The sequence below is a fragment of the Haliotis rufescens genome, unplaced genomic scaffold (genome assembly GCF_023055435.1).
Source record: "Haliotis rufescens isolate VD_foot unplaced genomic scaffold, xgHalRufe1.0.p SCAF_17, whole genome shotgun sequence".
NCBI lineage: Eukaryota > Metazoa > Mollusca > Gastropoda > Lepetellida > Haliotidae > Haliotis > Haliotis rufescens.
This window is the reverse complement of record NW_025963857.1, coordinates 1,919,500-1,942,625: the sequence shown is the minus strand read 5'-3', so window position 1 is coordinate 1,942,625 and position 23,126 is coordinate 1,919,500. Positions and strand designations below refer to the sequence as shown.

Sequence of the window (23,126 nt, the reverse complement as noted above, 5' to 3'; positions counted from 1 at the left end):
CAATTGTTATACGATCACATGCATCAACCATTTAGTTACTGTACACATAGATCAGCACATATCATGTAGAGACAAGTATTTGTTTTGTGTGAGTGGTAAAATGTTGGCATTGCCAAAGGAATGGCAACTGCTTTCAAAAATAACATTTTGTATGAATTGATATTTTTTGTTAGCCACTGAACTACTACCGGTAAATCAAATGCAATATTACTGGTATATTGTATGCATACTGAACCAAACATATTTGGGGGGATATTGCATCTGAACTTGTGTCATCAGTCTCACTACAAAAATATATCACCAAATATATTCATGATCCCTAACTGTTTCGGTTCAGTATACATACAATATACATGTACCAGTAATATTGCACACACCTCAGAAAGCATTAATCAAGGTAAATAACAACACTATTTAAGGAGTAAATATGTAGGATTGAATTGTGGTTCAAGTAAATGTATTCAGCATGGTTTCAAACATGGAGCTTCCAGTAAGATTAATGATTTAACACTGGCAAATAACTGGACATCAAGTACACTTGGAGAAGAAGGTATGTTAAACATCAACATGAGGCAAGGAATCGGCCACAAGTCCACTGAAGTACATGTACTTGTAGTCTCACACTGGTCTCACCTACATCAGCTTTTGAACTTTAATTTCGCGATACAGTAACATGTATAACGAACTCAAAGGGGCCACTAATTTTAGTTTGTTATACATGTTATAACCATAGTTCGTTATAAGCATTTATAAAGGACATACACAGCAAATGCCCAGGACCAAAAAACAGCATGCTATATCCATCAGTTTGTTTTAAGCGTGTTCATTATAAACATAGTTTACAAAGATAAACAGGAAATAAACACATTTGAGACTTTTGTTTGTTTGTTGATTAACAATGATTAGAATTGCACTCAGCAATATATGTCAGACTGAAAATAGTTCAGACCAGACAATATAGTGATTGATATTATGAGCATTGATAAAATGATAAAATGCCATTGGGTTACAATAACATACAATCAAGTCACTGAATCTGACCACCGATCCATCAAAGCATGGGTTGTTTGGGATCAGCTCTAACTCAGAATGCCAACAGGGATAAAGCTTGATCTGCACTTCTACAACTCCATCTTCCTGAGGCAAGGGCATGAACAGACTACAAAAGTCCAATTCCGACCATGCCGAACTAGGCTGGAATTTCCAGCCTTGATCGAGGTCCCGCAAGTGGCTATTACGAGTTATGTCCCTTCTATGTCCCTCCTACTGACCAATCAGATTCCATCCTTTACATCACTTGCATTTGCTTCAAATGAAGGCGCCCAGTCAAAACAATCTGATCGATAATCAATATGTATATTGTAATTAAACAGGTTTTACCCCTCAAAGTGCATCAGATCATTTGAGCACATGGATGATCAACATGAAAAGATTTGCAAAATATCTGTCGACGCCCAGTTGGCAGTTCACATGCTTTGCAATTCCTGCAGTCGAAATCTGCATGTAGAAATCCATGTTGTTTACGAGTAGGATGTCTACTTTGTTAAGCGATCTTGATTGGACTATGCATAGACTCGTTAGTCCAGCCAAAATGTAACTCCGGAATTCCAGCCTACTTCGGCAAGGGTGGGAACAGGACTATTATAGTCAGTTAATGCCCTTGCCTCAGGAAGATGCTACATCTCTTTCAGTATGTCACACTCCTCGTCATGAGCTTAGCTTGTTAGAGCACTTAGGTCCTGACCCGTGAAGATCCGGGGTAGAGTAGGTCTTCAGCAACCCATGCTTGCCGTAAGAGGCGACTAACAGGATCAGGTGGTCAGGCTCTGACATGGTTGATGCATGTTATCGTATCCCAATTGCGTGTATCGATGCTCATGAAGTCAATCACTGGAATGTCTGGTCCAGACTCGATTAATTACAGACGGCCGTCATAAAGCTGGAATATTGCTGAGCGCGGCGTTAAACAACAAGCAAACAAACTTAGGTCCTGGACATGTTCAGCAGGTGCTTGAAGATATATACCAGTCAACAGAAGTTAAACAATACCCGATTCTTTCATATTACCATAGTTAAACTGTCATGTTGTCAGGTCTTCCTTCGCTACTTTTGAGTAGTTTGTTTGTTTGTTGTTTAATGCCCAACTCAGCAATATTCCAACTATATGAAGGCAGTTTGTAGATAATTGAGTATGGACCAGACAATCCATCATGAGTATCGATTCTTGCAATTCAGATACGATAACATGCATCAACCAAGTCAGTCACCTCTTACGACAAGCATAGACACCTTTTACGGCTAGCATGGGGTGCTGAAAATCTATTCTATCCCGTATCTTCACAGGTCCTTTTGAGATGTGTATTACAACAGAACATGTAAAATGTATACACACACCTAAAAAAGGTACCCTGTCTCCCATTAAACACTATACATTAAACACAACACTGAACAAAAATACATTTGTCTTCATACAATACAAGAGTCTTGTACCATTTTACAAACTTCTGGAGAATGGTATATCTACAGGCAGCAAGGTGACTCCCTAGCACCTCGAGGTAGGAATGTGCTGTGTTATAAGTCTGATAGAGAGGTTTAGTTTCCAGGTGATAGGGCCTGAATATAGGAAGCTCCCCCCAGGCTAACAGCGCTACACTGGATCGAGGGGGTGGGTTTTGTCTCCAGGTGATAGGGCCTGGATCTAAGCGGTTCCCCAAGGCAAATACCACTCCATCTTGTCACCTCCTTGCCAAGAACTTAAACACACTGACAACAATAGATCCCTCTGGCTGTATACAATACACCGTCCCCACATATATCCCACACACCCGACAATCTAGGACAGAAGCTACGCTATCTGCCATCTGCCTTTCTCTAATTCCTTTGCACTAAGATACAGTTGCTGTCATTCCGACTGCCTCTCACGCTCACCTGCTTACTAGTTCTCAACTAGTTCTGATACTGACATTCCTAACATATACATGATACATTCAGTTTGTGGTATCTGAATTTCCGTTGGAATTTCCTTGAAATGACAAAAAGAGAAAATGAGCAATAAGTGCATACCTATCTTAAAACATATGGTCTGACTAGACTAACATAGTCTATGAAATCTTACATTATACAATACCCTTCTCGACTCGAAATAATTTTCCCTGTGCTTATATCATGTGGAATAGAGCTAGCTAAAACTGGCTAGACTTGCTTTTGTATACGTTTCTAGATAAAAAAAAAATCAATAAAATAAATATATTCCAGTCATGGTGCAGGACTAGGTCTGAACTAACATGAACTTTTCAATGTAATGTTATTGTGATGAGGATTTTTAAAAAGTTGTCCCCACCTAATAGCGCCTCAGGCCGCTTGGGATGTATACTACCCAGGAAGCTGAGAATGAAAATCGAGTGAGACAATAGTGAGTGAGTGAGTGAGTGAGTGAGTTGGGTTCTACGCCGCTTTTAACAGTATTCCAGTTATACCACGGCATGTCAGCTTGATGTGGGAGGAAAGCCCGAAGTGATGCAGGTCTCAGACGTTTACCACTTCAGTGAAACCCACGAGCACGGGTATGGTGCTGACAAACCTAGAAACATAATTGGGGCAAACCGGGATTCGAACCCACAATCATAGGTTTCTGGCGTGCCCAAGGGATGCAACTCTGCACAGCGAATCGCGGCGCCTTGGACGACTGGGCCACCCGTGCCCCCAGTGAGATAATAATACTGTCATGCTGTGAGCATGCTCCTGTGTGGTGTGGAAATACAGCGCAATATACAAATGGCCTTGTTATTATTTCTATTAGGGACATCATCATGAACAGGCACAGGCCTCCATATGGACACATCTAAAATGGCAGGTCACCCAAAACTTCTTTCAAACAATTTCAAATATGATATCAATTTCCAATTCAATATTAATTCCTAACAGATTAAAGCCGTTCTGCCTGATTTTTTCAACTGAAAATCCCCAAAAGGAAGACAATTTATGGATGTCAACTTCTTTATTATGAGGATCACGTTTCGGAGTATATACTTACTCCTTCATTCACATGATGAAGTAGTAAGTATATACTCGGAAAGATTGTGTTCCTCATAATAAAGAAGTTGACGTCCATAAATTCTCTTCCTTATGTGTATCACTTCCAAACGCCTTGAAAAGACTTGAAAATCCCCAGTATTACTTTTCCCGTAGTAGCCAGAAGTTAATTTGTCCGACTCTTGTTGGTCGTCTACAGAAGTGCGTGTTAAGTCCCACTTCCTGCCATCCTGCTGGCGAGACCAGTCCCGCACTGCCTGGTAATGAGTTGAGCAAACAGAGAGTGAAAAAACATTCATCCCCATCCTGACATTTAAATGCCATGTTGGATATAGGCTAGGGTAAGTGAATCAATCGGGATTGAACTGTGTGCCCATGTCCCTGACAGACTCCGCTGTCAAGCTGAGAACAGTACTGAAGTTATGCTATCATTTTGAAAAGGTCCTTAATTAAAGTGGGGCTCAGCTCGGGCAAATTTGGCAGGCCTAGCAAGTTTGAGTGAGTGAGTGAGATTTTACACTCTTTGTAGCAATATTAAAGCAATATCACGGCAGGGGACACCAGAAATGGGCTTCACACATTGTACCCATGTTGGGAATAAAACCTGGATCTTCGGCATGACAAGCAAACGCTTTAACCACTAGGCTACCCGACCGCCCCCTAACAAGTTTGAGTCGAGTGATAACAAAAACACTTTGTTACTCTGTACACGAAATAGTTCTGATGTGTATTAATCTAACTGTGTGTGATTACCCTAATTTGACAAAGATTACATCTCAGGTTGACACAAGTCACAGATCATGAAAACCTAGAATAGGCATCGGAGCATATTCCCTCCTTAAAATGAATAAATATTTTTTATTATTTCATCCGACTTTGTAAGTGAAATGTGAAAAAAATATGAGACCTTATCATCACTGTTCAACAATGTTTTGGTATCTTGCCTTGTTAAAACCTGTTTGATTTTCATTCATTAGTAGCCATATGAATCTTGAAGTTTTTTCGCGACCACTACATTGAATTTTAGGCCTCAGAGTATAAAAGTAGATGTTTTATACTACAATTAGTTGTATAACGCCACACTCAGCAATATTCCAGTTATATGACGGAAGTCTGTAAATAATTCAGTCTGCACCAGAGATTGACATCATTTTAGCATCTATCTACACGGGTTGGATATCATGACATGCAATCAACCAAGTCAGCGAGCCTGACCAGCCGATCAAATTACTTGCCTCCTACGACAAGCATAGGTAGCCGAGGACCTATATTCTTAGTCCAAATCCCCACAGGATATATAGACCTGTAAATAATCAGTCTGGGCCTGACCCAGAATCTCCATGGGTCAGGTGATATAGACAATATTGTCCCTATCAAAGACCAAGATGAAGTATGTACCTGGTATGAATGATATCACACATGTCAAAGTGACCACCCTCCAGCAATGTTATAATCATAAATGGACTGATGGAACATACCGGTAGTTTATTCTTATCACAATCTCAGTCATATTTATTCCCATAAAGATGGCCATAAATTGATCAACTGCAGAACTGGATCCGGAGTTCAAAGGCTGCATATTTGACAAGTTATGTTCATCCACCTTTCTAGGTCTGTTTTATTGCAGTTGTGCATTACTTGGCAATTTGGAACAGAGGTTTATAGCTGAATATATTTCCTTGAAGAGATATATTTGTGAGGTCCTGTCTGAGCTTTTGGGAAGTTGCCAACAAACAATACTTGGAGGGAAAGGATGGAGACCCTGTAAATGTCATATCATAAAGACCTGGAACGTTTTGAAATATTGGTATGAACATTTTCGGACATGTTCAAATGGCTGACATCTTGCCTTTTCTTCTATCTACCTCATACATGTTTGGAATTCTAGCATGATCAATTACATAATGGCTAAACTGAGTGACAAATGCTAATTTATCGAACTTCAGGAGAAAATCGAGGAATGAGTCCTTCTTGACCCAAGAAGAAGTTTTACCATACATTTTGTCTCCTAAGAAATTCAGCATGGGTCAAAGACTTGCTTATGTTCAAATATCAGAAAGACACTTCGCGAAAACCTCTAAAATCAGCCTTTAATATTGACACATTCTCGCCTTACCTGTGCTTTTAATGTCATCATAAATCCCAAACATGCAATAGTACAAAAAAACGTTTAGTGTAATTCTCATTCATGTGTCCACATCTGATAATTGTGATAAATCTTGTAGAGGTTTACCTCACTTCTTAAATCAATTATGTCTCATGTTCCAAAAAGTTTCCTTACCCTACCTTGGCCTTTTAAGAATTAACATAACATTGCAAAACATCTGTTAAATGATTTTGAAGTTTTAGTTATTTATAACCATGACAAATATATGATATATTTTTAATATTTTCAAAATATTCAGATGAGCACATCCACTACTGTCCAATACAGAAGGCAATAATAAGATTCTGTGGGGTTTTCAGGCACACTTAGTAGACAAGTGTTTCGTTTAAACGGTTCCTTCATACATGTCTAATCTGAAACAATGTCTGAACTCAGGAGCAATGTTGTCTAAACAAACCTGAGGGGCAATCCTACCCATGAAATGATGTTTCATTTACTTAAAATTCATGACCAAACAGACACACTCATTTCCAAAGTTAGAAACAGACAAGCGGTTACATTCCAGGACAGTGCCTCATGTCAAGTAAAAATGAATGAATGACAATGCAATGAATGCTTAGAATTTCTTCATATCAAACTGCTGAAAATTCTTCATTTCTAAAAACACTGTCAAGCTCTTTCAGAGCATCATATTAATAAAGAAGGTGGCAGAGTGTCTCCCTGCTGTACCCCTCTTGTTTACCCAATGTGTTTATTGAGTAAACGCAAACCGACCTGCTCCAAGACAGAGTTCTTTCACAAGTAACCAGTGGCAAACTTTTTACGATGGCTAATGCAACTCAAATTTGTTCAAGAATAAATTCTAATAGAATGAGGGCAACTCACGTGAGGTCCGTAAACAAATCAGGGTACAAATTGGCCACTTTTTACCATACTCAAATATGGTAAAATATGTGTTCAACATTACTTTTAATTTGAAAAAATGCAATGATTTGTAAAAGTTGTTAAATAAACATGCTTGAGTGTGGGGAATTTTTGTTTGATTCACTGTTTACCCTCATATCACGACATTGTTTTTCATCAGACAGCCTGTCCTGATGCCCGACACAGCTGACAAGACACTGCTGAGAGAAATGTAGACTATTTTCCAGGTATTTCACAGCGTCAACTCCAATTCATCAACAGCATGTCAGTGCAAGTCACTTCAAAACCAGCAACGTATGTAAAATATGCAATTTAATATATATAGAAAGGAGGGATATATAGAAATATATAGAGAGACTAGGGAGATTGAGACAGGGAGGGAAAGAGAGAGAGAGAGAGAGAGAGATAGAGAGAGAGAGAGAGAGAGAGATGTTACAAAGAAAAAAAATATTATTGTCACTTTTCTCTCATCATTTCTGTAGCAATACATGATGTAATGCTCTTCATCCTCAAGGATCTTACAGGTGCTACATAACCATTGTTCTAATGGTGTTGGTGGCTTGGTGTCTAGAATCAAGTACACATATTAACTCTCCAATATGAAGTTCCTTAGCAAACAGCACAAATCAGCCACATCAGCCTGAAGCATCCTAAGTGCTCCGTGTCCATTAGAATTCTACTCAATGCTGTAAGTGTCTCATCCAGGTAGATGATAAACATGGGAATGTGCCAAGCATGAAATTCTTCAGTCTTCACATTTCTCCTTTGCTTTGATCACTTTGTAAAGCACAAAGAAGGTTCTGAGGACCGAAGTTCAAGCATGGACAATGTTTGGGAATCTTTTGTGGGAGACATACTTTGAAGAATGGAGGTTTCAGAAAGAGGGGAAAAGAAGAAAAGAAAGGGAAAGAAAGGAAAAAGACCCTCTGTGATATGAAGTCTGAGAAAGTCCAACAGTTTGGTCCAGTTTCCCACAGAGTGAGTGTGTGAGTGAGTGAGTGAGCGGGTGAGTGAGTGAGTGAGTGAGTGAGTGAGTGAGTGAGTGAGTGTATTGTTCTAAGCTGCTGATACCAAATGTTCAGTAACATCATGGAAGGGAACACCAGAAATGCTTTTTACACTTTGTACCCATGTGGGGGTTCAAACTTGGGCCTTCGGGTTGACAAGCAAACACTCTCCCCACTAGGCTACCCTACCACCCATGTCAGTTAGTAAGGTGCATATGGTGGAAACTAGATAAAACAGATGGTAAAGATACAGCTGTTCAAATATTGCATACTGTTACATTACAATCCTGCCGTCAACACTGCTGTCTCTAAGCATCTGTTCATGCTGCTGTTTGTTTAACATAGGGAGACATTTATTTACCTTTTTTTAGTTACCATGGTTACCATTGTGGCGAGGAAAATTGTGTTCAAGACTACAACCTCACAACAGGGTTTGAAATTAAAATAAGGTGGATTACCATTTTTTTCCATTAGGAAAGGCTCTGGGAAAAAGCATTTTTATATGAGAGAATAATAAGTTGAAATCTGGTCTGAGATGTCTAAGGTGCAAATGGATGAAGCATGCTCAGCTTTTATTAATAATACATGGAATAGCAAACTCAATATGCAAAATGGAATTGGTGCTGTCGCCAGAACAAAGATGAATCTAGGATACATAGTTGCGAAGTAGTCTCCCCTGACTCTGGCAGAAGTGGCATAAACAGTGTACAACACTCTTTGTTGAGCTTGGTATTTACTGAAGAGGCTGCTCTCCCACAGAATGAAGTCAGGAAATATAATTGGGATGAAACTCATGATATTGTGACAGGTGACTCCCAAGGTCAACCCCCAAGGTCAATCTCTCTGCATCACATCCAATGCAAGATGGTTAAATATATTTAATCTTGTAAGCATGATAGGTGTTACAAATATTGAAATTTGAATAATGATTTCTAACACCTGTTACTGCCTGGTAAACATATAACTGTATATTTTGCTATCTAGGGAATAACAGCTCCATCAAAATAGTCTTAATACCATGTATAAAATAGAGTACGATGAATCATGTTGATGCATGGTTCCTGACAACTCTTTCTGACATATTGATACATGACACAATTGCTCTGGAAGCCCCATGACCCTTGACCCTGAAGACTGACATTCAAGTTCCAGGCAGATTGAATAGGGGCGATTTATGCAGGTCCTTAAGTGTCACGCGACTCATCAGCCAAACAGCCTGTATACTGCAGATTCAAATCACATAAACTGAACAAGCATTCTTCTTTGTGCTGACTCAAAACAACCTCAAAAAGTGCAGATTAAGTTAAAAAGTCAATGAGTCATGTGTGGTTTAAATACAGACATCTACTGTTGCATCTTGCAGTAACCATGGTAACATGTTACTTTAATGATGATCTTCAAATCAGAAGGCATGATGAGCAGAAATTATTTTTTTGGGACCACAATCAGTCTCACGTTGATTTAGCTAAAGACAAACATGTCAGGTGATAAAAGATAAAAACTCTTTTATATAATATCACTAGCAATAGGTCCATGTGAAATCTACTGCGTAATCCTTCATCACATACAATCAACAAGGCAACAATGACTGAAATACTCAAGCATGCTAACAGTTCAAGAGGCTGTGTTATTCCATGAAAGGGAAAATATGGTTGGAATGAAAGAATTAGCTCTGGGCAGTTAGGGGCTCAGCATTCATTTGGGAGTTTAAGGCAACTACAGTATTGTTGGCACAGTTCTTGTCTGATACCCTCATTATGCTGGGGTCAGCCCTCACAACACACCCCGGGGCCACGTACCTGCAGTACCTGGTGTATGTTGGGGAGGGGTGTTACCTGTCCGATACCTTCATTATGCTGGGGCTACAACTCACACATATCCCCTTACCTGCAATACCTTGTGTATGTTAGGGAGGGGGAGTCACCTGTTCAATACCCTCACACACGTCCATGTACCTGCAATACCTGGCGTATGCTGGGGAGGGGGAGGTCGAAATACATGTAGTAGAAAACAGGAGATATTACTAGAGTGCTAAACAGAAAGTTTGTATTCTGCAAAATAAATCATTGATACATCTGAATTTGGTGACCATGCTGTCAGTCAATAGTGTGTTAAGAAAGTGAGTGAGCCAGTTGGGTTTAATGCCACTTTTAACAGTATTCCAGTTATATCATAGCATGTCAGATTAATGTGTGAGAAAAGCCCGAAGCAATGCAGGTCTCAGACGTTTACCACTTTCGTGAAACCTACAAGCATGGGTATGGTGCTGACAAACCTAGAAATGTAATCGGGGCGAACCAGGATTCGAACTCACAATCATAGGTTTCAGCCGTGCCTTAGGGATGCAACTCTGCACAGCGAATCACAGCACCTCAGACAGCTGGTGCCCCCATGTTAACATAGTCATAATGTTGGTACAAACTAGTCACGCTAGTCCTAAAATTAAATTTTTAAGTGCTCAAATCTTAATTTTACTTATTTTATCAATTAGAATCATGGGCGGATACAGCTTTTTTGAAAAGGGGGGTGCACAATTAAGATCTATTTATTGTCTTTGGTGGTAATTTATACAGAAATAAGCACACACACACACACACCCCCCCCCCCCCCCCCCCCCCCTCTCTGTATCCGGCCATGAGAATACATATACCACATACATGGATGAACAGAGGGCCTTAACTTACAAATTGTCACAGTATCGCACTGCACTATGTTGTACAATGCAGAGCTCCAGACCTTTTGAGCAATTGAGATTTAAATCAAATGTTTCTATTTTAATTGGGTTATTACATTTTTCATTGAATAACCAATATTTTTTCAATCATCTATTCATCACTCTTTGGATTTTCCCAAAATGAGTGAACATTTTAAGATTTAAAAAAAATGAAATAATGTTTTAGATGTATATAACGGTTCTAAATATACAGGCTTGACTTGGAAAGTAAATTAGCTCGTAATTGTGTTTTGGAAATAAGCTCCTTTGTACGGATGCTGAAAAAGGTTCATTGGGTATTTACACGAGCTGTTTATATACATTTGAGTTTCTGCATGCATTTCTGTATGCAAGTTAATTGGAAGTAATTGGGTTTTAAATATTTTGTGGGGGTATTTTACACAAATACGCTGCTTATCTGTAGCTCTGACAATGGGATCGATCGCTGCATTTTGAACTGTCATGTTTAAATAAAATCTACACCATCTTGATCATGTTTATGTAAAAGATATTTTGATTTCATTATATGCAACTTTTTTTATGAAATCAATGACTTACTTGAAATAAAACATCAAGCATTAATCAACTGAGACCATACTGGCAACAAGAGGTGCACGGTATTACCAGTAAACCATGAATTGTAATACTATTTAATACATATCACAATATATTTGGGTGAGTGAGTGAGTAGGGTTTAATGCCGTTTTGAACAGTATTCCAGGCACATCACAGCATGTCAGTTTAAGGAAGGAGAAAAGCTTGAAGTGATTGCGTTTTTCAAAATCATGCATATTTCATTCAGTTGGCCAAGTTTATGTAAGTGACAAGTCAAAACTGAAAGGATGAAACTCAAAATTAGGAACTGAGTCTTATGTAAGAGAAACTATTCACGATCGATTTCCTATATGCATGATAACGTAGTTGTCAAAATTACGGATTATATTTATTTAGGTTCTTAAATTACTAATGAAAGAATGCATGCAACAGATTGTGGTTCAAATCTCAATACATGAATCATTACTGCAATAAATTGCTACATGAACGTCAGACCACTACGGATCACTACTGGCAACTGTGCATGTTACAACTATCTCACTCCATTCAAAATCATACAACTTGTAACAGTCTAAAAATATCAATGTAACATCTGTCAATTAGCTGTCACATTGTGCATCACATCCCCTCAGGTAATCCTCACATGAAAATACCTGTATCTCTATCATAATGGATGTGTTATTGAAGCATTTATTTACAGTTAATGGTAATAGGTGCCATCACCGATTCACGCCAACAGGTAACGAACTACCAGTCGATGTAACCCTGTAGCCAAGTTTTGCTTGTTTGTTTCCTCAACACTGTTCTCAGCAATTTTCCAGCTATATGATGGCGGTCTGGAAATACTGAAATCTGGACCAGACAATCCAGTGATTTACATCATGAGCCTCAATCCACACAATTTGGATACGGTGACATCCAATCAACCAAGTGTGTGAGTGAGTATAGTTTTACGCCCCTTTTAGCAACATTCCATCACTATCACGGGGGGCGGAGACCAGAAATGGGCTTCACACATTGTACCCATGTCGGGAATCGAACCCGGGTCTTCGGTGTGACGAGCGAACACTTTAACCAATAGGCTACCCAACCAAGTCACTGACCCTACTACCGAATCTACTAAGTCGCCAGATTCTTAACAGGAATCTTCACGGATTTTGCCAGGTAGCTAAATGCTACCTGTTGAGGTAACCCAACACGCCTCCGGTGACAGACAGAGGTCAGTGGTGGTATGCGTGGTGACTCCCACTCGCTCCCTGGACACAATAACCTGCAGGTGTAGACAGGTGCCCCTAACAATAGCCATGTCGCGCGGTCAGCTGACCACCCATGCATGAAAATTGCTCTGAGAGAACTCTTGGGGGTATTTCAAAGAGCTTGCAACTCCAGAGTTGTATAACACTCCTCTTCAGCATTAAACATGCTAAAGTCAATGTAAGTGAACATTCAGTGCAAATGAGTGAAAGAGTGTTAGTCGTTTATGTACATCAGGCAACCATTACTATTAGCTGAAAAAGAATACCTTTTACAGACCTAACAGATATGGGTCGGTGGGGAGGGTTTTTTCTCCTTTAAATTTTTAAAATAATGTTTGACCATGATGGCTTGTTAAGAACTGATGCATTAACAGTAATTTGATGCCTACAATAATTACAATCATGCATTGCGGACAGACCATGTTAGCAGCCTGAAGACTTCAACGTGTTTAATATGTTACACACCGAACATGATCAAGACAAGAAACATTGTGGATAACAACTTCTTTATTTTTTTTAAACATTTCAGGGTTACCACATAATCAGGTGAATACTTAGTACGCGATTAAGAGTCTAAATATAATCAATGCACAAGCAACATTTCCAGATTGGAAAATAATGTCCTGCAATATTTACATTGAAAGACTGACAACTCAATGACTTTACATGTGAGTGAGTGAGTGGGTGAGTGAGTTGGGTTTAACGCCGCTTTTAACAGTATTCCAGTTATATCGCGGCATGTCAGCTTAATGTGGGAGGAAAGCCCGAAGGGATGCAGGTCTTAGATGTTTACCACTTCGGTGAAACCCATGAGCACGGGTATGGTGCTGACAAACCTAGAAACATAATTGGGGTGAACCGGGATTCGAACCCACAATCATAGGTTTCTGGCATGCCCAAGGGACGCAACTGTGCACAGCAAATCGCAGCGCCTTAGACGACTGGGCCATCCAAGTCCCCACTTTACATACGAAAGGTTCCAGGTACACCCTTTCCACAGACGTGTTCATTGATAGACTGAGTGATAGTCATAAGAGTGAGTGAGTGAGTTAGGTTTAACACCTTTTTAACAGTATTCTAGTTTTATCATGGCGTGTCAGCTTGACAGTCATAAGAGTTCATGTCACTCTCTGATTGGAAATAACATGAAGGTAGGTTACATGTGTACAAATTTGTCACAACTTAATTCTGCTCAATGGTTTTAAAATTATAATCTCTCAACATGAAGGGGCACAAAGGTGACATCACTTGAGGTTTGTTTAACAAGCCAATCCCCTAGTCAGGGTTAGAAACTAGCAGTTTTCGTCCACTAGTCCTTATAATGATAACATATAGCAAAACCCTTAAAAAGGGCAAATTTTTACTAGTCCTTATGATACCTTTACCATTGAGCAGTTTGGCAAGGACTATAGGACTAGTGCCAATTTCTAACATTGCTGGTATCCCATCACAGGAACTCATTCTTGGTCAGTGAATAAAACATGTACCTCCTGATTCTCTGCTTACATATAGGGGGTACATATTTTATTTACTGACCAATAACAAGTTCCTATGGCCTGCTTCTACCACCTACCCTATGTGACCCCTCCCCCCTCCCATGAAGTAAAAACACATCATGACACAATGTAACAAATAGGCAAAACGAAACCAGAATAGTTTTAATTAACGGGGATCATTTCTTATTAACACAACACAAAATAATGTAATGGTTATAAATTTATAATCTATAAACATGACAGATATTGGTGAAAGAAACTTTATTTCAAGTTTCATACCCTGACTTAACTGACATGCAAAGTTGTCCCTTCTTGTATCAAAATCAGTTAACTCTATTTCCTAGACAGCGACATCCCGCTTGGATGTTATACACCTGTCATGTCCTACAATTGCTGCAGCAGTAATACTGAAATTATGATTCATGTCAAGACTGTTCCTCTTGTGTAAGTTAAACACAGATCATCAAGTTTTAACGACTATCTCAACACAAACACATGCACTTGTTCACCCACTGATCTCAAATATCACACCCTATCATGACCGCGTACCATTGTATAACATGTCCTTATTTTCAACATAATTGGGCAATTGTTCCGGTTCAGTGGGTTGCTATCAGCAGACGACATTCCTGTGTATATTTAGACACGCCTTTGCTTTCATATGATTCTTCCAACTTAATATGAATTACTTTGCATACACATTTTATATTTTCTCACTTTTACCTCTTTGATCAAGGACAGAAAGCAGGTAGTTAACTAATGGGGTACATAATCTGTGTCAATATTAGGAAGAAATGTCACTGGTTTCTTCTCACTACTGGGATACGATGCGTTATTTAAAGATCTGGCATGTTTAAGCGGTCCCTGACATAAATACTATGACAAAAAACATCAATGCCCCCACTCACTCCCCCTTAATCTTAACACTGATATTTTTTACACAATTCACTGTCATTATCATAGAAATATGCATTTAAAGGCCATTAATTTATGCATACACTGTGTTAGAAATTGACACTAGTCCCACAGTCCTTGCCAAACTGCCTAATAGTTAAGTTATCACATTATCATAAGGACTAGTAGAAATTTGCTATATGAAAAACAGTTATCATTATAAATACTAGTGGGCTAAACTTTTAGTTTCTATCGCCCGTACAGATAAGAATTAGGCCTAAGGAAGAGATAGGCTTTCTAAGGGGGAAACATAGAAGATATCACTTGGGGTTGGTTTATCAAGCTAATCCCCTAGTATCCCTGCATCACAGGAACCTATTGGTCAGTAATAAAATATGTACCTTCTAATTTCTTTGATTACTTATAGGGAGTACATATCTTATTTACTGACCAATAACAAGTTCATGTGCCCCCCCCCCCCCCCCCCCCCCGAAGTAATAACACAATGTTACACATTGGCTAAACAAAACCAGAATAGTCTAAATTATCGAGGATCATTTCTTATTAACACAACACACATTAATCTTATGGGTCGTCTGAGAAGCAAATTCAACACACGAGCTCAAGAAATGCATCATTCAAAATGTTTTCAAACGGAACAATGCGTATTTCATAAACACTAAAATTCGTTGATGGAATATTGACCTAGATCTAACAATAACAATACACCAATAACATAGGCAAGCAAACTGTCACCATAATAGCACATACACAAGAGATGTGGGGGTGAGCATCAAAATACGCACACCTCTTCACCACCATCCAACCCCGAGAGGCCAGGGCATACTATCACTTGATATGAACGTTTGACAGTCTTCATCCTGCGAGAAGGAGAGAATTTTCAAAACACTGACCTTTCTATTGTGTCTTTCATAGTTGTTCATCACATGTAGAACACTCTTGTGTGGTAAACTCATCCTGTAGCTATTGAGATAACTGTCACTGTCGAAAAACACACGAATTCTACACCATTTTCAACACCGTTCCTCTCCACACTAAATATACATGGCTGCGTAAAATGTCTGCTTCGTCTTGATCTGACCTCTGACCTGTGTGACGTCACGCACCGGCTCGCTTCGTGACGTTATTGTAACAGGTGTCCGCTTTAGATTACAATTCTCCTTTATAAAACACGCAATCGTACGATGCACAGGTATTATTTTAATAATACACATGCATGAGACTGGCTAACAAGGAAAACATAGCGGGGTGTGTTGTATCTTGGGAATGTATTGCGCGTAGGTTTGTGTATTCCGATATCTCAACGCACCATTGTCGTACTGCATAAAACATGTACCACACAAAAACTGTGTACGATGCTTTAGTAGTTTTAACAAGATGTTTACATCCATGCTGAATAAAATGGCTTATTATATGTAGTAAATATCTCATAAAGTGGTGTTAAAGGATCTCACACTGAATTCATCTTAGGAAATGTGTGATAGGCATGACAGAAACATGAATTCATTATATACCTCTGGCGTGTGAAATAGACATAATTGTTTATGTGTATAAGGACATCAAATTGGACTGAGATTTTCTATCTGCGCGTTACCAACAAAGTCAGTTAACTTTACTTCATAAAACGAGTTTTACGAGAATTGAGTGTTGATAAATTCACGCCCCAATGACATAAGCATAAAAGTTAAGACTAACTTATCCCAATATTGTTGAATGACAAACGCGGAAGCTATGTCATCGGCACTCCGAGAGCTTGTTGAATAGCGGCCTTCAAACTTGTCACAATATCCCCACATACTTGAAATAGGTGCTCGTACATTTCGCTAGGTCCTCTTTGCCCGGGGTCGTGTTTTCATTGATAACAACGTTCATCGCCGGGGATAGACGGAAGATATGCACGGATATGAGGTGAAATCAACAATGAATGACGGGGACCTGTTTTCGTAAACTAGGGTGTGAAATAACTATGCTCGTTATACTTGTTTCGAAGTATGTACTCTTCACATGGTGTAACAAAAATGCTCTTGGTTTCTGTACATCATTGAAAAATCATCTGTACGAGCAACGCAACACCATTGTGTTGGTATACACTGATTAAACATTGAGAACATGTGTACGGAAACCTGTCTCAAACACAATCAATCAAAAAACGAGTTCCATTCGAATTCTGCGAATTCCGATATTTATACACAGACAATGTGTCGTCTGAAATTAATCCCACTTGGAGCCTGAGCTGAATTAAAATATATTTACTGTTGTGACCATGCATTATTAATTAGACCATTTTATGTTCGATCGGGCCGTTGAGACATATAAGATTTCGTTGCGTGAGTTGGAATTAACTTATTTGGCTATAGGGACGTGCAATGAATATTTCAGAAGTTTTTAATTATTAATGAAAAAACAAAAATATCCCAGGTGTTTTTTAACCTATAAACCTTTTTGTATTCCCATGACTTAAAATGTAAATCTTTTTACACTCTTTTTGTCCTATATTGTGTTTAATTTGGCGCAAAGATAAATAGACATATAGGTGTGATTAGGTCAATTGATTCACCTCCTCGGCGGAACACAATAGTGCAACTATTTACTTTAACACCCAGCTGCGGGCTTCGAACTAGGAGGTATATTTGCCAACAGATAATCCTTATATCTTAAACACCACCGTGGACATCATTGCCTGAGATACATGTGCTGGAATTATCATAAATACATGTTCAAACATACCTGTACTGACAGTCGTATACTGTTCTGATAAGGTCACCTAATATTAGTCAGTAGTCATCATTAATACCAAGCAACACTGACGTAATCACAGGCCTAAAGTACTTTAACGATTTTTCACAGCTTACCGCGTGGGTTTTACTAACATTGGTGTCCTTGGTTAAATACGTTTCTTTAGCCGTAAACATTTGTATGTGATCGTATTTTTTTTAAAACTGTTTATATTTTTCTCTATACGAGTTAGTAACCTTTTATAAATGAACAGAATTTTCCGGAAACCAAATTCATGAATTTATGTTTCACTTACGACATAAAAAACTACAGTTTAATAGGTTGGAATGTAGGGATAAACCTCGCCCAGTTGTTTATTTCCTCTGTAGACTGGTTCCGATCCCTTGATACTCCTCGCTCTGAACGAGCGCGCGCACCAAGGGCAGTGGACCAGTTTATTCCCCGTAACACGTCGGTCCACGCTAAATAGTGTGTGTTTAACTACGGCTTACAACCACGCCGAAGTTAAAACCGCAACCTGATTTTTTCACCTAGGAATGTTTTCCTGTTAATTCTTACATTACTTTCGACTTGAGCTCGTATAAGCTATCAGTAGTGTGTCGAGTAAACGTCGAAGTTGTTTTTATTTCGTAAGACAGAAACTCCAAAACAAACTTTGCTTTTTCCTGTTGATTCCTGTTTGGCTAGGACAATGACCTAAGTCACTGAAACAAAAAAAATACACAGACAAGTCGCAAATTAAATAACTAGAGAAGAGGCGACAAATCGACAGGATGTTGTGAGTACGAAAAAAGCATTGTAAAAAATGTTTCCACATTTTAATTCCTTTTTCACAACATTGTTGTAACTTTGTTACAGACAGCGTTAAAGAGCGTGATTGACGTAGAACACAATATTTACTATGTTGTGCGTCACAATTTCCTGCCGCGTGTGGGATACAGGCATTATTGATCGGGTCCATCAGCTGTGCATATATTGGAAAAAAGCAAGATATACGTTTTTCCAACTTTTTCTTTTCTTTATGCATTACTCATCATCATATTCCTGAAAATGAAGCCTGCACTTACGTGTGTGTGGTGGGGAACGGGTCGTGCATATAGCTCCTGTCATATAGCTGACTCTATATGCCATGTTAACATTATACAGTTATACTTCAAGCTGCATATGAACTCGCGTTGTGCCTGTACATTGACCTCTATGCATGCACGGTGTATTATTAGGCAGATGGAGGGGTGGCTTCATAGATAGACGGAGGATTGGATAGATGATGGATGGATGGGTGGATGGAAGGGTGGATGATGGATGGAAGGGTGGAGGGATGGATGGAAGGATGGGTGGATGGATGGAAAGGTGGGTGGGTGGATGGATGATGGAAAGATGGGTGGATGATGGATGAAAGGATGGGTGGATGGAAGGGTGGATGATGGATGGAAGGGTGGATGGATGGACGGATGAATGGAAAGGTGGGTGGGTGGATGGAAAGGTGGATTGGGTGGATGGATGGATGGATGGAAAGATGGGTGGATGATGGATGGAAGGATGGATGGATGGGTGGATGGAAGGGTGGATGATGGATGGAAGGGTGGAGGGATGGACGGATGAATGGAAAGGTGGGTGGGTGGGTGGATGGATGGATGGAGGGATGGATGGAAAGATGGGTGGATGATGGATGGAAGGACGGATGGATGGGTGCATGGAAGGGTGGATGATGGATGGAAGGGTGGAGGGAGGGATGGAAGGATGGGTGGATGGATGGAAAGGTGGGTGGATGGATGGATGGATGATGGAAAGATGGGTGGATGATGGATGAAAGGATGGATGAATGGGTGGATGGAAGTGTGGATGATGGATGGATGGATGGATGATGGACGGATGAATGGAAAGGTGGGTGGGTGGGTGGATGGATGGATGGAAAGATGGGTGGATGATAGTTGGATGGAAGTTTGGATGGATGGATAGATGGGTGGAAAGGTGGTTGGGTGGGTGGATGGATGGGCGGATGGATGGGTGAGTGAATGGATGGATGGATGGGTGGAAAGGTGGGTGGATGGATGGAAGGAAGGGTGGGTGAATAATGGGTGGATGATGGAAGGGTGGGTGGATGGACGGATTGAAGGGTGGATGGATGGATGGTCGGAAAGGTGGGTGGAAGGGTGGATGGTCGGAAAGGTGGGTGGAAGGATGGATGGATGGAAAGATGTGTGGAAGGGTAGATGATGGGTGGATGGAAGGGTGGAAGGATGGATGGTCGGAAAGGTGGGTGGAAGGGTGGATGGTCGGAAAGGTGGGTGGAAGGATGGATGGATGGAAAGATGTGTGGAAGGGTAGATGATGGGTGGATGGAAGGGTGGATGGATGGATGGTCGGAAAGGTGGGTGGAAGGATGGATGGATGGAAAGATGTGTGGAAGGGTAGATGATGGGTGGATAGAAGGAAGGGTGGATGGATGGAAGGATGGATGGATAGATGGGTGGATGGGCGGACGAATGGGCGGTTGAATGGAAGGATGGATGGGCGGATGGAAGGGTGGGTGGATGAATGGAAGGGTTGGTGAATGGAAGGATGGGTGTAAGGGTGGATAAACGGATGGATGGTTGGAAGGATGGATGGATGATGGAAGGAAGGGTGGATGATGGAAGGAAGGGTGGATGAATGGAAGGATGGATGGGTGGAAGGGTGGATGATGGAAGGGTGGATGGATTGTTGGAAGGATGGATGGATGATGGAAGGATGGATGGGTGGAAGGGTGGATGGATGAATGGAAGGGTGGATGGATGAATGGAAGGGTGGATGATGGAAGGATGGATGGATGGATGGAAGGGTGGATGGGTGGAAGGGTGGATGATGGAAGGAAGGGTGGATGAATGGAAGGAAGGATGGGTGGAAGGGTGGATGAATGGAAGGATGGATGGGTGGAAGGGTGGATGATGGAAGGAAGGGTGGATGAATGGAAGGAAGGATGGGTGGAAGGGTGGATGAATGGAAGGGTGGAAGGGTGGATGATGAAAGGAAGGGTGGATGATGGAAGGATGGATGGATGGATGGAAGGGTGGATGGGTGGAAGGGTGGATGATGGAAGGAAGGATGGGTGGAAGGGTGGATGAATGGAAGGACGGATGGGTGGAAGGGTGGATGAATGGAAGGAAGGATGGGTGGAAGGGTGGATGAATGGAAGGGTGGATGATGAAAGGAAGGGTGGATGATGGAAGGAAGGGTGGATGGATGGAAGGATGGATGGGTGGAAGGGTGGATGGATGGAAGGATATGTGAACACATATGTGAAGACATGGGTACGTGTGTGTTATCTGTACATGCATGTCACCAATGGCTCCACGCGGGTCCAGCTGTACGTATGCATGTGTCTTGTGCATATCACTGTATATGTTAGGTATAGAGCGGGGACTTTCACACAAAGTGCCCTTATTTCACGACCGTGGGTCAATTTAATCCTTATAAGGAAGGTTATCTTAAGCCACGCCACCAAGCATACTTATCTATCTTTTAAATCAACATTTCCTCGTTTAACGATATGTAATCTAGACACGTAAATTGAGACATAATAATCACAGGTAGAAATGTCTGAGTCACATGCATTCTTCTTAGATCAGCGAGGGCAGCACACCTTTGTTCCCGCCCTACCTGAGTCAGGCCCTCTATGTGTGGTATGCAGGGATCAGTGCGCTGTAAACTATTTACACCGGTTCTTAAGATGTTATATCTCCTAAAATGCTAACAAATACACACATTGATATTTTATCATTGCCTGTAAAGCAATGATTTGTTTGTTTGTTGTTTAACGCCGCACTCAGCAATATTCCAGGTATATGACGGAGGTCTGTAAATAATCGAGTCTGGACCAGACAATCCAGTGATTGACATCATGCAGAGAATCCAGTGATTAACACCATGAGCATCGATCCACGCAATTGGGTTCGATGACATGCATCAACCAAGTCAGCTAGCCTGACCACCCGATCCGCTTAGTCGCCTCTTACGACAAGCATTGTTGCCCTTTAAGGCAAGCATGGGTTGCTGAAGACCAACCCAGGTTTTCACGGGTCGTAAAGCAATGAAGTATATGGCACAGTGTGATAGTTGTGTATAACGCAGGTAGGCAGTATTTAGTTGATGTTGGAGAAAACGGACCGTATATAGTTTTTTTTCTCTGTAACGATGCAGGAGGACGGATATGGTGCTGCCAGATCAAGGTTCAAGGTTTCGATCCCCCGACTAGGTGATCCTGACAACTATAGAAGCCGCAACTCTTCACAGCGCCACTCGGACACCGGGCCCTACAAAAACCAGACTAACTGAATATCTAAAATATGTAGTACACTATACAATAGGACTGTATCTATCCTCGGATATATACATATGAAAATATATGCAATTTACCTCGTTGTCAGTGGTGTATCCCAGTACACCCCAGTACATTTCTAGTACACCATTCGCTGCCCAGTTCATGCAGGAAAGAGTATTTCAAAGATGGCGAAAAGTGCTCTCTTTGATCATGTAGGTCGGGGGCATAGCACAGCGGCTTAGATACAACAGTATGAGATGTTTGTATGTTTGAGTCAAGATATTCCAACACTTCATTTGTCCTGCAAATAGTTTCTCTTTATAAGTGAGTGAGTGAGTATGGTTTTACGCCGCTTTTAGCAATATTCCAGCTATCACGGCGGGGGACACCGGAAATGGGCTTCACATATTGTGCCCATGTCGGGAATCGAACCCGGGTCTTTGGCGTGACGAGCGAACGCTTTAACCACTAGGCTACCCGACCGCCCCTTTTTGTTTATAAGGGAGAACGGGTGGCTCAGTTGTCTAAGGCACCGCATTCACTGTGCAGAGTTGCGTCCCATGGGCCAGGAACCTATAAACGATGGTTCGAATCAGGGTCGCCCCGATTACGTTTTAAGGTTTGTCAGCATTATGCTCGTGCTCGTGATAAACGCTCGAGGCCCGTAACACGTAGGGATTTCTTCCCATATTACGCCGTGATATAACTGGAATAAAACCCAACTCACTCACTGTTATCCATAAGATATTGGTCTTATTGTAATGATATCTTGGAATAAGTTGATAACCACATGAAAATATATTATAACCTCATTATTTATATATTATACCGCCTCCGTGTTCTAGTGGTAGAGCCTGAAGACGGTTAAAAACTGGCACTTGTTGCTGTGATTAATATTGTCTTGCAAGGAACGATCTATATGCAGACAGTATAGCCTATTCTTTTCTTTGTTCATTACCGGGGGCACGGGTGGTCCAGTCGTCTAAGGCGCCGCGATTCGCTGTGCATAGTTGCGTCCCTTGGGCACGCCAGAAACCTATGATTGTGGGTTCGAATCCCGGTTCGCCCCGATTATGTTACTAGGT

At 40.7% G+C, this 23,126-nt stretch overlaps 1 protein-coding gene across 2 annotated transcripts in view; it reads right to left on the bottom strand.

Moving 5' to 3' along the window:
- LOC124149506 (rhophilin-2-B-like) overlaps positions 1-22,264 on the bottom strand; it is a 56,316-nt gene extending 34,052 nt beyond the window's left edge. The window contains exon 1 of one of the 2 annotated variants that reach the window (XM_046521322.2): positions 22,137-22,264. In XM_046521322.2, coding sequence (XP_046377278.1) covers positions 22,137-22,205 — 69 coding nt within the window. In that variant the 5' untranslated portion in view covers positions 22,206-22,264. Of the gene's footprint in view, positions 1-15,898; positions 16,103-22,136 lie in introns of those variants that run through there. The other variant, XM_046521404.2, reaches the window with a different exon arrangement.
- Between the last annotated feature and the right edge of the window lie 862 nt (positions 22,265-23,126).